At 41.5% G+C, this 17,243-nt stretch overlaps 1 protein-coding gene across 9 annotated transcripts in view; it reads left to right on the top strand.

The window, feature by feature from the left end:
• The window catches only part of uacab (uveal autoantigen with coiled-coil domains and ankyrin repeats b), a 46,659-nt gene that overhangs the window by 1,749 nt on the left and 27,667 nt on the right, over positions 1–17,243 (top strand). For 5 of the 9 annotated variants that reach the window (XM_019867339.1, XM_019867334.1, XM_019867340.1 and 2 more), the window contains exons 1-2: positions 24–232; positions 16,020–16,150. In XM_019867339.1, the coding sequence (XP_019722898.1) occupies positions 185–232; positions 16,020–16,150 (179 nt within the window). In that variant the 5' untranslated portion in view covers positions 24–184. Of the gene's footprint in view, positions 1–23; positions 233–14,907; positions 15,586–16,019; positions 16,151–17,243 lie in introns of those variants that run through there. The other 4 variants (XM_019867336.1, XM_019867338.1, XM_019867335.1 and 1 more) reach the window with 4 other exon arrangements.

Genomic DNA, 17,243 nt, shown 5'->3' with positions numbered 1-17,243 from the left:
GTCTACAGCGGCTCCTTCGCCTCTATGATCAAGGCTTTGCGGTTAGGAGTCAGGTGGAACTCACCCCGTAGAACAACAGGACTAAAACTTCACATTAGTCCACGGGAAGTTGTTTTTCGTCTACTCATGAACTGTTGATGCTTTTATCAGAGAAAGAAGGAAATTGACAAACCAGCAATTCGAAATGAAGAGTCTGAAATACCGGCTGAAAAAGCACGAAGTTAACATCACTGTAAGTGGATTTATGTTGTTTCTGACGACTGCGACTGCGTTTGTGATAGCTGATTTAGCTTTAGCTGTGCGGTCGTGAACGACGTTCATCACAAGTGTAGTTTGACCTCTTCTCAGCCATCACGTCTTGTTCCGACTTAGTTCTCCGGTTGGGAACTGTAGTAAACCTGTGGAGCACCTGTGGATGTTTCGAGCCAGTCACTCGCTGTGTACGTTCCCAACTGCCAGCTCAAAATATACACCCAAACTTGACTGACCGGTGCTTTCTATTTCTAAGTGCCTGTTTTGTTTTGTTTTCACCGGGAACACGCTAGCCCGATTTATATGCGCGTTCTGAAGCTTTAATTCTCACAATGTCCTGCTGTGCGGGCCAGATTCAAGGTATTTCCCGACAGGAGGGTGCGTCTGTACGATACTAATACATTAGAAATGACTTGCATTCTAAATCGTATGTTGAATAAATCCTGACCTGACAAGAATGTTGTTGAACAATGTGGCCAAGATGACATCATACAATTATTTGTTGATCTTTGTAGTTCAAAACTCAAAGGCATCAAAGCCTTTCATTAAATTGTCCATGCTCTATACATGATAGAAAACCATCTTGCATTTGTATTGTATGCGTTTGAACAAAAGAGCTATTATATTTATAAAAAAAAAAAAAAAAAACGAGGGATCGACATTGAAACCTCCAACACAGAAGTCAAAGTTGCCCCAGAAATGCTTGGTAGAAAAATCATAGAAAACAAAACATGGGTTGTGTTACATTTTTTAAAAATAAATATTGTGAGACTTCACGTCAATGAGCAAGACTGTAAACCAGGGATGTCAAATATTTGGTCAATATTTTAGGCCTCAGCAGACAGTTTATAACAATGAAACCACACGTGTATGATCGTTTTAGTATATATTTTTCTTTTCAGTCATTTTTCACTTCACTTTAATTACAGTAAAGTAAGAAAATGTAAAACCAGCTGCTATGTTCTGTGTAGACAAGAACACATTCATTAACATTTTAAATAAAACATCAACAGACTAAATATGTTCTTTTTCGGAAAGTGCGACATGAATACCTACATTTTAGTAAATAAAGGATTCAGACCAATACAACAGTAACCATCTGATCAGTGAGAAATATGTGTCAAAAACAACAGCAGCAGTTAATAATGGAATTTGTGATTGCTTAGCCCCCATCTGAAAACCTGAAAGAGGCTTTTTGAATGTCACTACAAGTTGACGTTATGCCATTATGATATCGCTAACCATAAAATATGCTAGCTAGGAGCTAAGCTGCATTGTGTTCATTTCCAAACTAGGTGAGTGGCTTGAGCAGGTTTGGACAGATGGCAGTAGCCCTAACATTATATGTTTACAAAATTTGCTTGGAGACGTTATCAGCTCGCGACCCTTGTGAAGAAAAGCGGTTCAGATGATGGATGGATGGACAGACGTTATCAGCCTTGAAAGAGTTAAACCGAAGTCGCCACCACAAGAACCTTGATCTAAAAAAATACACAAACAGGGATATTCTTTTTTTCCACAACAACCCTTGACAGTTTGAAGTGAATGAGGAGTTGCTAAATTTGTTGAGTTGATTTTACTAAATGACGGCCAGGCCTTCCTGTTTGTGGAGTTTGCATGTTCTGCGTGGGTTTTCTCCGGGTAGTCTGGTTTCCTCCCACATTCCAAAAGCATGCATGGCAGGCTGATTGAACACTCTAAATTGTCCCTAGGTGTGAGTGTGAGAGTGGATGTTTGTTCGTCTCTGTGTGCCCTGCGATTGGCTGGCAACCGGTTCAGTGTGTCCCCTAGCCTATCCCAGCCCGAAGACGGCTGGGATAAGGTCCAGCACCCCCCGCGACCCTTTTGAGGATAAGTGGATCGGAAAATGGATGGATTGATTTTACTAAACTTAATAGTAATAGTATTACAAACGCTTATGAAGACTTAATTGGTTAATCAGCTATGACAGATGCCCGCTATATGGTGTTGACTGAAATTGAGGTCATAGTGCTCAGGGGTTCAGTTTGCAAATATCACCTTCGATTCTTCTGCTTCATTTTTATTCCATAAATCCAATATTAATCAGAATACCATGTTTAGGCTAGTGGGGCTACATAGAATTTATTGGAAATATTTTTTTTAAATTTGACTTGCGCTTTAAAACCGAACAACCAATTAGTTTCCTTTTTAATACAATCAACAGTTTTTATTTTTTGAATTCATATGATACATACTGCAAACTATTTGATTGTCCACAGTAAGGGTGGGCAATATATATCTTCATCATTATTGTCGTCAATGTTGCTTTCACAATGTCCTTCCATCCATCCATTTTCCGATCCGCTTATCCTCACAAGGGTCGCGGGGGGTGCTGGAGCCTATCCCAGCCGTCTTCGGGCAGTAGGCGGGAGACACCCTGAACTGGTCGCCATCCACTCGCAGGGCACACACACAGACGAACAACGCTTTCACAATGTGCAAATTTATATTATCGAGTATTCATCCTGCCATGAAAAGGAAAGATGAATGAGTCCATTGATGGCTGCAAAGTATGAGGAAATGATGAAATCCTCAATCAGTGTGCATAGACTGTAAAAGACGAGGAAGTGATAAACTTTTATTCTGCGAATCAGCGGGCAGGATCCAGTCACATGACTCTGATATGAGCAGAGCAAACATGTTTCAAATGTGACAAAGGCTATGCAGCTCAATGCTCTTTTTTTGTTTTTTGGGGGGTGTGGGGGCAACATGCAAGATGTATCAGATTTTTTTTTTATGCAGTGTGAACAGTACAATTCAATTTTTTTTCCAAATCCGACCTGGGCCTCTTTCTTATTTGGATATAAATTGGATATGCATATGCGGTATGCATTTGCCCAGACCACTGATGAATGATGCACTGGCAACATTTTGTAAATGGCCCACCTCTGTAAATAAAGTTGCCATCATCTTGGATCAGGGTTAAAAAAATACTTGAATGTAATTTACAATATTGTTTTCAAACAATGTCTGAAACAGTGAATGTTTAGCTTTCAAACGTTTTTTGGAAAAGGTTAACATACAGGAATGCCTTGAAATAGCATTTCTAAAGCACTGCATAATATTGCTTTGAAATTTGTTCAGGCAAACATTTATGTTCACAGTGCGAGCCTTGTGAGGATAAGTGGTTCGGATAATGAACGGATGAATAAATGGATGTTTTGAAGATCTTGGCCTTCATGTGAGGTGCAGGTTGTTTTCATGCCAAAGCGGAAAAAAAGGTGTCTTAGTCCTAAATCCCAAGAGTGTTCTAAAGCTGATAAAAGCCAGCCAAATTAAATATGTATGACTTCATTAGGCTATATTTAATTTGAAACAAATGGTTTCATTTATTGATGATTGTTTTTTTTTTTCCTCTGTCTTTCTTGTTTTTTTTTTTTTTAACTAAATAGTGACTAACACAAGTGTTCACCAGTGATAATTCATTCGGAGCTTTACTTACATTTGACATGATGATAAACTCTCGTACAACATCCGAGGTTTAAAGAATGTTGCGTTGGCTATAAAATGTGTGGTAGGGTGACAGTCTGTGTTTTTAGGATTATTGTCTGGCTCCACGGGGGCCAACCATGAGGTCATCTCCGGGTTTACCCGTCTGTTTTCCCATGGTGTGTAGGCCGTGTTTGGATTTTTTTTTTTTTTTTTTAAACCAGCCATTAAGATCTGCGTTTTAACATTCTAATCATGAATCTTGTCATGTGTGGATTCTTGTACGCACTAACGAAGACTTGAGAGTGCACCACTGCTCATGGTTGTCGGTATGTGAGAGGGCCTAAGCTTATTGACCCACTGCAGATATTATCAGCGTTGCCAATATGCACACACGCACTGGTGCCCATATACCGTATGTAAAGCATTAGGCATGCTCAGCAACAGCAGCAGGAACAGTGCACCCATTTTCTGCTGATGAGCAGCAAACTGTTTTGACTTATCTCAGACTAAGCCTTGTCAAGCTGTGCTCTGGGTGTTGTTTTTCTGTCTTGGTGGATTAAATATACAGGAAAAGGGTGTTCGCTTTATTTCCACCCGACATTTGTGACAGGTTTGGGCCCTGCCCATACTTGACACGGGCAAATCTTTGTTGCGCTCTGTGAAGGCATGAAAAAGAAAGTGGTGTTCAATTTTCAATACTTTCTCATCAATTGTGTTCTGCCATTTTAGTCTATAACATGTTATTTGGCGTCGGGATCTAGCCAGAGTGTGTTGTGCAAACTTAACATGTATAAAACTGTGCATGTTAGGAGAAAACAAAGTAATGGCATCCTATCCCTTGTGCAACATTAAGCCTATCTCTTTTCAGAAAAAAAACACAAACCCAAAACGTTTGGCTCCCACTGTCTCAAAATGGAAATGGATAAATAGCAAATCAATTATTTACAGGCTCTATTGTGCATTTTTCCCCACTAATAAAATGAACCACTGATCTTTGTATTCCTTGTGGAGTTGAGTTTTATTGCCGGAATACTTACTGTACCAGATAGCTTCTCTAATAACTTGGCAGTGTTCTTATATTATTATGTTTCTTCAGGGTGGAGACTTCTCTTAAATGTTAGTTGTTCGGCACAAGTCCCTTGTTTTGAGTTAGACAGGTTTGTACATGCTTGTTCTCAACTGACTTTTATCTGGTGTCACAGGAATGTCGTAACATAAGAATTTAAGGGCTCTCCCTCCTCATCTCCAATGTCTTCCTATGCTGTTTATTTTTGATAAATGCTTATTCCGCCTGTATGAGCATCTTCATAAATTGGGTATCGATTTATGTTTGGGTCTCTTAAAAAAATCGATTCTTGGTATACTCAGATGTTCTTTTTTTTTTTTTTTTTTTGTCCAATTAGAAAAGCTCAAATGTGAATGCCTTTTCTTTACCTGAAATTTAAAGATGAATCATTACTATGGTTTCCCTGAGAAGCCTGGCTGAGACTAGGTCATTACATGTTAATTTAACCATGCCCAGTATGCAACGAGTGGCTCTTGATTTAGCGCTTCATATATTTTCTGATGAATTATGTTGCCATATTACAGGAGGACATCACAGTTGTAGTCGCATCAAAAATATTGTGTTATCCACAAAATACCCCAGGTTTTGTGTATCTTCCATGCACTTTATATTTATTCTGTGGTGTCTGTTGCATGTTTAAGCGCCACCATAGTGACCAAATGCTCCTCCGAAAGGGACATGCGCAGTGGATTAGCGTTTGTTTTTCAGCATTTTATTAATCCACTAATTTCGATGAATTGTCTGGCCCTATTTTAGAGTCTCATGAATGAATGGTGGACTTGGGACGTAACCGTTGCAAATATATCTTTGCTTCACATAGATAACTTACACGCCATTTTTGACTGGTACGACTTGTATACCCAGAGCAAGGTATAGTCAGAAAAATATGGGACTAATAATCAGTCGTGGTTTGGCCCTGAAAAAAAAAATCCGATTGGTCTATCACTATTGAAGATTTATGTGGATTTTAGGTCATTGCTATTTTTCCATAATCTTTTAAGGCCTAAAAGGTGTTAGTTGTATAATCCATTCGGGATAAAGGCAGCTAATAGCTATTCTTTTAGTATTACGGTAGCTTTTGGACAGATTTAACAATAGTATTCTATTCTTCTCACAGCAGCTGTTCATAAGCAAGATTTATGGCCATCTTGACAGACTGAACAGTTCTCTCCACCTTTGCCCAACACCATTATTATGGCTTTATTGCATCTTTAACGTCTCTTTTGGGACACTGGGCAAAGTTCACATGGCTCGGCCAAATGAAAACCTGATATTCCCCCGGCTGTGTGAACAATTGTTCATTGATTTCAAAACTCGGTCTTTATTCATCTGCTAAAGTCAACTACAGTACTCAAACACGGTGTGTGATGTGTGTGCAGATACAGTCAAACCTCGGTTTTCGAACGTCTCTGTTCTCGACCAAATTGGTTTTCGACCAAAAATTTCGAGTTTTTTATGCCTCGGATGATGACCGAATTTCGGTTCTCGAACAAACTGAGCGCACTTGAATGTGTCACTTGACTCCTCTCGCCTTCCTTCCACGAGGAAGTGACGCTTCCTCGGGTAGATGAGGAAGTGACACTTCCTCGTGGAGCGTTCCATTGTGCACAGACGTGTTCAATAAAGATTTTTTTTTTTAAAAAAGAGCGTGGTTTCGGTTTTCGAACAGCCTTCTGGAACGGATTATTGTCGAAAACCGAGGTATGACTGTATTTCAACTTGGGCTTTTGCGTAGGAACGTGTAAATCCAATGACAATTACCTCATGCCGATATACATTCCTGCTCGTTAAACACTTTATTCTTAAACACTGTTCTTTTTGTCAAGTACCAAATGACCTTATAAATATGTGAAATTCAAGCCTCTTGCATTTTCTTCCCCACTTTTGATGCCTTGCAGCTTTGCACACGTTGAAGCTTTGAATACGCATTACTAGATACTAGAACCATATGATGGTATATATCACGATGACGACGTATCGTGTCACCTTTCTACCATTGTGTTGATCGTCATTTTTCACATGCAGCAAACAATAACGTCAGAGGAAGCTTGATTTGGTGGGCCAAAGCGGTCACTTTACACAATGTTACACTACACAGCTGCCACCAGGTGGCAGACTGAACAACAGTATAGGAGAGTGAATCATATACATGGTCTTCCTACATTACAAACGTATGATGCAAAATTAAATCAAACAGTCAATGACAATAAATAACAAGATGGATGAATGCTCATATCGAATACTACTACTTTGGGAAAAAGAAACTAAAAACAACAAAGCAGTAATTATTACAATACAATACATTGTTATTTACTGTGTATCGCGCTTTCACAACAGCTGCAGGTCAAACAAAGCACTTTCCAGAACATCAACATAAAATAAAATATGGTAAGGCCGAACAAAAAAGAGTGTGTGTTTCCGGTAACAAGAAATTTCAGCATAGGGTCGGTAGGTCGGACAAAGTTTTTTTTTTTAATCTTTTTTTTCCCCCCCATCAAAAATGTAAACATAATAACCATAAAACATAAAACAAGAAGACATTGAACCCTCCGCTCCGCGGTCGGCGCCTATTTAGTTTTCTCCCCGCTCCGGACTCGGGGGCCGGGGCGCGCTGCTGCCTCCGCCGTCCTTCTCCGCCCTCGGTTTTTACTCGGCCCATGGTGTTCATCAAATAGTTCGCTTTATTTTTTCGATACATCAATGGATGCTATTTTCTTCACATTGCGGTGCGAGCACGCGACTGGAACACAGCAAACGCGGTTTAAACTGTCGTCGGAGATCGCGGCCGCCGCCATGTTTCAATGTTGTTGACAGACGACAGGGCAAACGACGGACGCGCTCAACATGAATATCGTGAAAGTTTGCACCGATGTTGGTTGTTTGAAAAAAAATGCCAACCGTAAAGTTTTTTTTCGACGTACAAATTCTCGGTCGGTCGGGTTACCGGAAACACACTACTTTTTTTTCTACGCCTAATGTAAGACACGGACAGTCATGCAATCATAACCACTTTTTATTACTATTTACAAAAAAACAAACCCAAAAAACAAAATCCTCAAGGCATGCTGGGCACTGCTTCAAATTACACAAGCATAGCACTTTGCATTTTGAGCCTCATCAAAACACAATGAAAGACAAATCTGAGAATCACAGATTTTGAAGTTTCTCCATCACTCCATTTTCCACACTGCTTATCCTGAACAGGATCGCGGGGTGGTACTGGAGCCTATCCCAGCTGACTTTGGGCCGAAGGCGGACCATACCCTGAACTGGTCGCCAGTCTGTTGCAGGGCACATATAAAGACAAACAACCATTTACACCCACATCTGCCACTGAGTGGGAACCAATCCCAGCCTGCCCGCACTCAATTCAGGCAAGTGTACCACTGCACCATTAATGATAGATTTGGAAGTTTTTCCCATAACTGAATGGCAGAGACCGTCCCAAAAAGCTTCACTGGGTTACTTATGTCACTTGGAGAGGTTAGTCGGCAGTTCGAGCGGCAGCAGCCAGCTACAGCAAGTTTAGCAATGAACTTCGGCTGGCTGTGAGTGCCTGCTAAACTTAATGTTGTTGTTGTGTTCCAAAGTGAGTAATAACAGGCTCAATGTTGGCAAATAAACTTTACTTCTTTCTTAGTATCATTTTCGTGAAAGGATTATGAGGAATAATTAACAGAGAGAAAGTCAGAGAAGCCAAGCTACTAGCAAAGCTAATCTAATGTTATTGTGAAATACTGGAATAAATTGCTTGGGTGACTTGAGTACACTTCACAGAGGTCTCGCTGGAACCGCGTGAAAGTCGTTGATAGTCTTGAGATGTCATTGTATCCTGCACAGATTCAAAACGCCCTATGCTAGAATTAGCAAAGCAGCCCCAGATCACAACAGAGCCTCTTCCATCTTCTTTTCTTAGTATGTTTCATTTTTGCGTCTGTGACCATAGAGCTGATGTGCCTTGCCCAAAAGTTGCAGTTTTGTCTCATCTGTCCATAAGACATTCTCCCAGAAGACTTTTAAACTTGCAATTTGAAAAATTCCAGTCTCAATTTTCTGATTTAGTTCAACAGTTGTGTCCTCTTGTGCAGTCTCCATTGAAGTCCACTTTGACTCAAACAACAACGGATGATTGCTATCTGACACTGGTCTACATGACCTTGACCTTGGAGTTCACCTTACATTTCTTTAAAGGTTGTTTCGAGGTCTTTTATTACCGTTCATATTATCCGCTTCTTGAATTTGTCATTTTCCTCCTGCTGCCACATCCAAGGAGTTTGGCTGCAGTCTACTGGATGATAAATTTCTGAATATGTGCAATTGTAGTCACAGGAACCTCAAGCAACCTTGAGATAATCTTATAGCCTGTGAATTGCACTTGCTTCAGTGGGTTGGGGCCACTGCCACCTCACTGCTGCATGCTGTGTGGCGATGCGATATTCCACAGCAAGCCTGGAAACTGACAGCTTGCCCCAGACACGGAGAGTGGAGCGTGGCCTGTTTTGGGATGCACGATATTTATCGGACCTGTAATTGTTGGCTCGATGTTGGAAATATGCAAAGTGCTATGCTTCATTCATATACTGTGTTTTTATATATACACACACACACACACACACACACACACACACACACACACACACACACACACACACACACACACACAAGGCTCTTTGTAATTGTGAGTAGTGATTATCTTTAATTAATCCGTATAGGACTTTTGCAAACAGCTGCTTTTACTTGAGGAAAATAACATTAACCCCTACTCGGAACAGGGAGAATTGAAGTGGATTTACATGGGACAGGAGATGTGAGCCATTCTTTCATTCATTCAGTTTCCAGTCCGCTTATCATCACAAGGGTCGCTGGGGGTGCTTGAGCCTATCCCAGCCGTCTTCGGGCAGTAGGCGGGGGACACCCTGAACCGGTTGCCAACCAATCGCAGGGCACACAGAGACGAACAACCATCCACACTCACACTAGATGTCAGCTAATATCTCTTTTTCGTCAATGGACGCTACAGCTTCTTGATTGCTTTTTTTGGCTTGTAGCATACGTGTGCACAGTTTGAGCATGATGTCTCTGATGCACTGGTGAAAGGACACTTTGACTTTCTCCTCTTTCATCTATAACTGCTTTAAATAACAAAGTGTATGCAGGAAAAGTGGTTAAGAGTGCATGACTGTCTGTGTCTTATGTTATGTGTTGTGTTATATTATTCCGTTATTCTATGTTGACTATTCTGTAAGCGCTATATAAAGAAATATATGTTGTATTGTATGTCACAGACCAACATAGTAACTGAATCATAATTTGTGCATTTTCTTCAATGTCGCTTGAAGCAATGCCCTGTCTTTGAATGAATTTTTTTAATTTAAAATCTGATGAATATATTAAATGATAAAAACACTGTTTAACTGATTATTTAAGTGAAATCTGTAGTTGTAGCTCTAAAATTGAACATTTTACACCGAATCTACTTGATCGTGCCATGCTTATGGATGATCGAATTGGCAGCTTAAACCCCTGATTAGAACATTCCTTGTTATTGCGCTTGTTTTATTGTCCATTTAGCTCATACAATCATCCCTGTTGGGCCTCACATTCTCCAGCCCTGATGCATTTCATTTGCACTCTACATGCCCAGACAGCTGCATGGTTCTAACTGCTTAGGTATATGTCACTGCTCATGGATTGAATAGTGTCTGCCTAAAATACTTTGCATGGCAACTCTGAAATGAAAATGCATTTCACATTAGCACTAAACCACTAAGGACTTAGGGAATTGGAGTTCAGCCAGCCAGCAGTCACCATTATTCTCAACAGTTTGATTGATTTGTTCTTGTAGGAACAAGTACGCAGGACCAGCACAATACTTGAGGAAAAGTCCCCCCCACCCAAAATCAACTGCATGACAAGAAACCAGCTCTCACTGTCTTACTGAAAATGTTTAATGAAGCCAAAACGTTTCAGTTGTCGAATGTTATTTTCATGTCTCCGATATAGCCAGAGAATTGGGATCCCGCCGCCAAAATATATTGCACCAATAAATCAGCATGTCACAGTGATTTTCAACAGCATGCAGCTATGTTAATGCAATACATCGTTGGTTTCAGTGATGATAGAATGTACCAACTGGTGATTACAGTCTAATTTGGGTCTCGTCACAAACCAAATGTCATGATATGTGCTTAGAGTAATGTGAAACCTTATTGTCATCCTGACTAATCCAAAAATTGGTAGGCATGGATTTTTTTTTCATTTCCCTAAATCGTCAATGCAATTTAGTGTTAACTGGATACTTTTTTTTTCAATGAGCAAAAACTGCATACTAGCCTCTAATGTCCATTATTTTATTGAAGAAATACATTTTTTTCAAATGAGTCCCAATAGTGTTCTGAATTGTTGCAATAGTAATATAAACACCACTTTAATATCACGAGCAATAGCACTCCTCATTTATTATAAGACTAACTGAATACCACATGAGCAAGCACCAGGCCAGGGGTGGCCAACCAGTCGGAGACGAAGAGCCAATTTTTTTACTGTGTTACTGCAAAGAGCCACATCATACCCTTCCTCGCGCACGCACACACGCACACACACACACGCACACACACACACACACACACACACACACACACACACACACACACACATTTTTGGCCAAAGATCGACTTTTGAAGCGACCAACTTCTCACGAACGACCCGATCGCACACGTGCAAGCATACACACACAGACACACACGCGCGCTCGCACGCACGCACTTGCGCACATATGCACGCACACTACGATGAGCAACAGTTGGAACAGGCTGAAAATGAATGAAAGCTAAAGATACAAACAAACAAATCTTTTTTTTCCCCACCCATTTCCTCCTCCCACCCTTGCGGTCGACTTGGGACCAGTTCGCTGGCTCCCGGTCGATTCTGATCGACGTATTGGGCACCCCTGCCTTACAATCAGAGGTAATTCGCTGACTAGCCTAGCGCTTAGCGCCGTTGTTTGCGCATGAGCGGTGATGCAGTCATTTGATTGGTTGCCCTCTATGTCAATCAAGTAACGGGATTGATGATAGGCTGACTAGCTTAGCGTCGTTGTTTGCACATGAGCGGTGATGCAGTCATCTGATTGGTTTGCCCTCTATGTCAATCAAGTAACGGTGCGATGATAGGCTGACGTCGTACGTTCTGTGTAGTTCGCGCCTTTTTTGAATGGCATCGCCACTGCCGAGGCGTTTTCGACGCTTGTTGTGTGAAAGCCCGGGAGCCGCATTGAACCAGCCAAAGAGCCGCATGCGGCTCGCAAGCCGCGGGTTGGCCACCCCTGTACTAGGTGATTGAGGCAAGCAAAAAATCCTGCTTCGGAAGAAACCTCAAGCTGATCCCAAGGCTCAATGTGGGGCGGCAGAAAACCCATGCAGGCATGGGGAGAGGATGTAAATACCATACAGGAATACCGGATTTGAACCCACACCCTCTGAACTGTGAGGTGGATGTTCGTGCCCGTATTTTACATTATTTGCTTCATTTGACCTATATAGCACCACTATATAGAGTGGAGTTCAAATCGACTTTTAACTTTGCATTTTCTTCAGTAGAAGATAGATTTTTGGTCTTTTTCATGGAATCAACAAACAAAAAAATAAAACTATTGCTTGCACTGTGCATCGCCAAATCTTGTTCACTGACCCATTTTTGACTCTCAACTGTTTTGATAAATTCCTAAATCTTACTACCAAAACAAATGTGATATAGTTGGTACTGATTGATAAATATAACCTATATCAGTTTGAAAAGGCATTACAGGTATTACTAAAACTACTAATACGTTCAAGAAGCTGCCAAGCTCTTCCCCATCTAACTTTGACATTTGATAATGTATGTCATAGATCATAAATAGATCGATGCAGTGGACGTCTACTATGACCGTTTTCACCACCATCGTCATAACCTTGTGAAACCACATCTTTAACATCAGTAGTCTGGCAGTTTCAGTTGACATATTAGCCTCCAGCTTTATGCTTCTGTCCTGACAGTAGGCTGTTATTAGACGACTGACTTTCTATTTGCTGCCAGTGATTTCATCCATCAGGACATTAGAGACCCGTTAGTCCAGCTGGGCGAGAGGCAGGAAACCGAGGTGTTGTGAAGAGTTACAGCCTGTGCTGAGGGGTTGATAGCAGCCACACGCTGTAATAATTCCAGACAAAAGGAATGTGTGAATAGTTAAACACCTTGGACGTGTCAGGTGATGTTGCCAAGGTCACTGTGTTTAAATAGCAACTTGATATGATGGCATGCTACCTTTAGATCACATATGTCAAAGTGCCGGCCCGCGGGCCAAATCCGGCCCGCGAGAATGTTTTCAGTGGCCCCTGGGATGATATTGATTTATTATTAGAACCGGCCCGCGGACCGCAGCAAGCCGAGAGCCCGCAGATCTTTTACACCCACCAAGAAACCGAGGTGTTGTGAAGAGTTACAGCCTGTGCTGAGGGGTTGATAGCAGCCACACGCTGTAATAATTCCAGACAAAAGGAATGTGTGAATAGTTAAACACCTTGGACGTGTCAGGTGATGTTGCCAAGGTCACTGTGTTTAAATAGCAACTTGATATGATGGCATGCTACCTTTAGATGCATGCAAACAAGACACGTTTAAAGCTGTCTTTTCAACGTAGTAAACACGTGCAACAGTTTTACTTATCCCCTCCCAAAAAAAGTTTGCGTTTTTTAATTATTTGGGAGCTCCCCCCAAAGGTCTGAATAGAGTGATTTTACAAGTTCGTTCATACAACAAATTCTTCTTGATGGTCAAGGTACCGCAGTGTACTGTGTATTGTTTTTAATGCACCAGTAAAAGTACATTGGCATTTTGTAATGTTCAACAAATTCAATTTTTATATGTTATATCTTATTTTTGGTCCATACTACAACCTCTTATGTTTTCCAATAATACCTCATAACCCCCTTGTCCACTTCACTGGACCTTCTCCGCTTGCCATAACTGCACTTCTGCACCAACTCTGCTCATCCTCTGTTGCGGTGGTTGACTTTCCACTACAAAATAGGATGTGGTCGTGACAAACTGCTCTGACATCACTAGTTCGTGTGTCCGTGATGAATGGATATTATATGGAAGAAGATCTCTGAAAAAGTATGTTGTATTTCTCTGTTGCACCAGCTCTCCTCAAAAGTAGTTCGCTCAGTTGTTTTTTGCTTGCTAACAGCCCTATTCTTAACTAGTACATAAACAGACTGACAAACAAATACGCACACAATCAAGCCATGTGAGATATTTACGTGAAGTGTTCAACTGTATGCCGTTGTGGCTAGGTGCCATTTTGGCACCTTTGTCTCCATGCTAGGGTGAGCAGCTTTCGTAAATTGACACCCAATCCTTCATATGACATGTCACGTGGAGGAGGATTGCGCATGTTTGTGGATCTCAGAGCTGCTCTGTTGACACCACGCCTGAGCAGAGGCCAGGAACACGAGCCCACTCTGACCTGAAAATTGTGTCAGTTAAATACCCTCCTCATCCCTTTCACTCTTATTTTTACGTGTGACTTTTCACTTAATCAAGTGAACTTTGAACTCTTCGTCTGTGGCGGTATTAGTATGTGACTGGGCTGCCGTCTCAGACAGCTGGTTGTAAAAAGGCTGACTTTTAACCTTGCTACCGTGGAACTCGGATCACGGGGCTTTGTAAAAGCACCTCTCTCTCTCTCGAGATGGACAGGTCAACAGCAACATTTGCCCAACTAATGTGCTATGAGTGTCAATGCCAGGACCCTTTCAAATGTGCAAACCGCAATCCCCCTCTGACATTAATATATTCAGATGGAAACAAGTAAGGGGCACAGTGGGGGGTGGTCATGTAAGCAGTGTCTTTTGGATGGCCTTCTTTCGTGCTGGGAGTGGAGACTCTCTAGCCATTACTCATGGTGCAGTAATGTGCAGAATGTATTCTTGGCTCCTGTCTTCCAATCAGTCACTATAGAGAGGTTTGCAAGTCAAAAAAAGAGGTAGCCAGTCTGCAGGCTGTCTGCACCGCTGCTATTTACCAGGGAGGGAGTGATATTTTAAACCGGGGAGCCCACATATTTACCCCATTAAGCTTGACTGACCTTGCCATTTGTTGGGGGTTAAGGCGTATGAGACCACTGACAGTGAAAAGAAGCTGGGAAAGAGAGAGGCTCTCTTAATAAGCAACCTGCTTCCAGTGTCTGCAGGCAGACTGAAAGCAGTCCAGAGAGAGGGAGGAAGACTGTCCAAAAGAAAACAGAGTTAGGCAACTCGTGGAAGATTTTGACGAGTGTAGCGGAAGACATTCGGTGGAGTTGAGAAGTAGCCAAGCTGAGCTGACTTTCCCCCCTGAGGAGGAGTTGCAGTTGCCGGCCAGGGCAGGTCCCAAGGCTGGCAGGGGCTGGCCCTACTGCTTCTCCACCTCTGTTTCTTTCCTCCTTTTCCACTCTTCCTTATCCTCCCTTGAAGAATCGACTGCTGTGCAGTGGTTAACTTACAGGTAGAGCCTGTAAGAAGCGCAGGAATGCTTGAATATTCCTCAAACGAAGACCACTCCAGAGGATGAGCCTTTTCATAAGAGGACCTCTGCTGCCGTTTTGATCTTTTTTTTTTTTTTTTTTGCACTCACTGGTTGAGTGCATAGTGGAGAATTTTATACTTTTTTTTTCTGCTCCATTTTTGTTTTTCAAAACCGGAACGCTGGCAACCTTTTCGGTAGCACGGTGCAAGGACCAGTTCCACTCACCCAAGATGAGCCGCTGGCTGAAATGCACCTCCATGCACTTTGTAGGTATTCCTTTCTAAAAACAAGTCGTAAATGCTGTTCTAGGTTTCATTTCGTCCCTGTTCAAAAATAACGCTGTGATTAAACTAGGCTGAATGATTGAACTGTATGATGTTAAACGGCAAAATGATTCATAGTATGTTTACTTTTGGTAGTTTGTTGGTGGCCAAATCCAGCAAACATTCTCAGTTCCTGTAATTCAGCGAATGTACAGAGAGTATGCCAGTATTTTCAGATGTAAACTGGCTTTGTATGTGTTGGTGCTTCATGTAGCACTGTTCCCTTACATAACAACAATGTAGTATAAAAAAAAAAAAAAAAAAAAAAAAGAGCTGTAGCTCTTAATCACTAATTATATTTGCACTGTTAAACTACTCTGCCATCCATTTCTGTCCAAAAGACTAGATCACTGATGGTTTTGTGTTGTTATTCTCAGAACACAGACTGGAACAAGTACGATGATCGGTTGATGAAGGCAGTCGAGCGAGGGGAAGTGGACAAGGCGGCTGCTGTTCTGAGCAAGAAGGGTATCATCCCAACCAAGCTTGATGTGGAGGGACGCTCTGCGTAAGTAAACAGACACCCACATTTCCATACTCAGACAAGCTCACGCCCAGTCACAGTCTGTTGACAAACGAAAATAGACCCTTGACAAAACACTTAAAGTTCAATACCAACACGCTCAGAGCAACTTTTTCTTGTTCCTTCTCTTACAAAGATAGGATTTTCAACAATGGTGAGCTCAGCTCTTAACTGCTTACTCAGAAATAGTTTGACACCTTTCTTTATGACCACAAGGCTTCATCTCCCTATCGAACACTCTAAAAATTGCAATAAAATCCTCACAGCTATGGATAAGGTTTCACATTTCATCTTTAAACCTTCTTCGAGCTGCCTTAAAATGTTTCTATCACAGTTGAACACTAGTACAGTGCTTGTTTTATATATATATATATATATATATATATATATATCTATCCCCCCCAACATGCCCCTTTAAATGGCCATCTGCCTCTGGAGGTCAGTGTAGGAGTTGGTCTTGAGAATTTTTGTGGCCTCTCGAGGCTTGACCACACTGGCCATGAGGCTGTTTGGATAGTTCTCACAGGAAATGACAACCCAAAAATTCAGCTTAGATAAGTTGTGGTGTTCACAACATCAAGTCAGACAGAAGTTTTGCCTCAGAAGGAATCTATTATTGGAATCAGTTGACATTGTTTAAGCCCATATATTACATGGTATTTTTGTCAGGGAGCCTCCCAGTTTTCTGCAAAGAAAGCTCGGAACACTGAACCCCGTTTTATGAAATGGATTCAGTTTAATCCCCAATATATTGCGATCTCTGGTCTCTTCCAGGGTCAGTGTGAAAAAGATTTTAATAGCTTATCGCTGTCGAACCTCTCCTCCTTCAAACGTTTCCAGCCGTCTGTGTAAGTTGTTTTTTCAGCACTGTTGCACAAAACAACAAAACATTCAGCATACCGTTCTCAAATTTGTCGTAATAATGTGCTCGAATTCATCAGAACTAAATGCAGTAACCTGAGTTCTGAATTCAAATTTAAGAGAAGAAATCACCCCTTTGCTTGGTCTGCCCAAAACAAAATTAACCACAACTGCTACTCAGCAAGTCTACACTTAGTTCAGTGTGCCACCCACAGAC

This window comes from Hippocampus comes, unplaced genomic scaffold (genome assembly GCF_001891065.2).
Source record: "Hippocampus comes isolate QL1 unplaced genomic scaffold, H_comes_QL1_v1.1 scaffold2, whole genome shotgun sequence".
In the NCBI taxonomy this organism is placed as follows: Eukaryota; Metazoa; Chordata; class Actinopteri; order Syngnathiformes; family Syngnathidae; genus Hippocampus; species Hippocampus comes.
The sequence above is the reverse complement of the archived record's forward strand: the minus strand, read 5'-3'. Positions and strand labels throughout refer to the sequence as shown.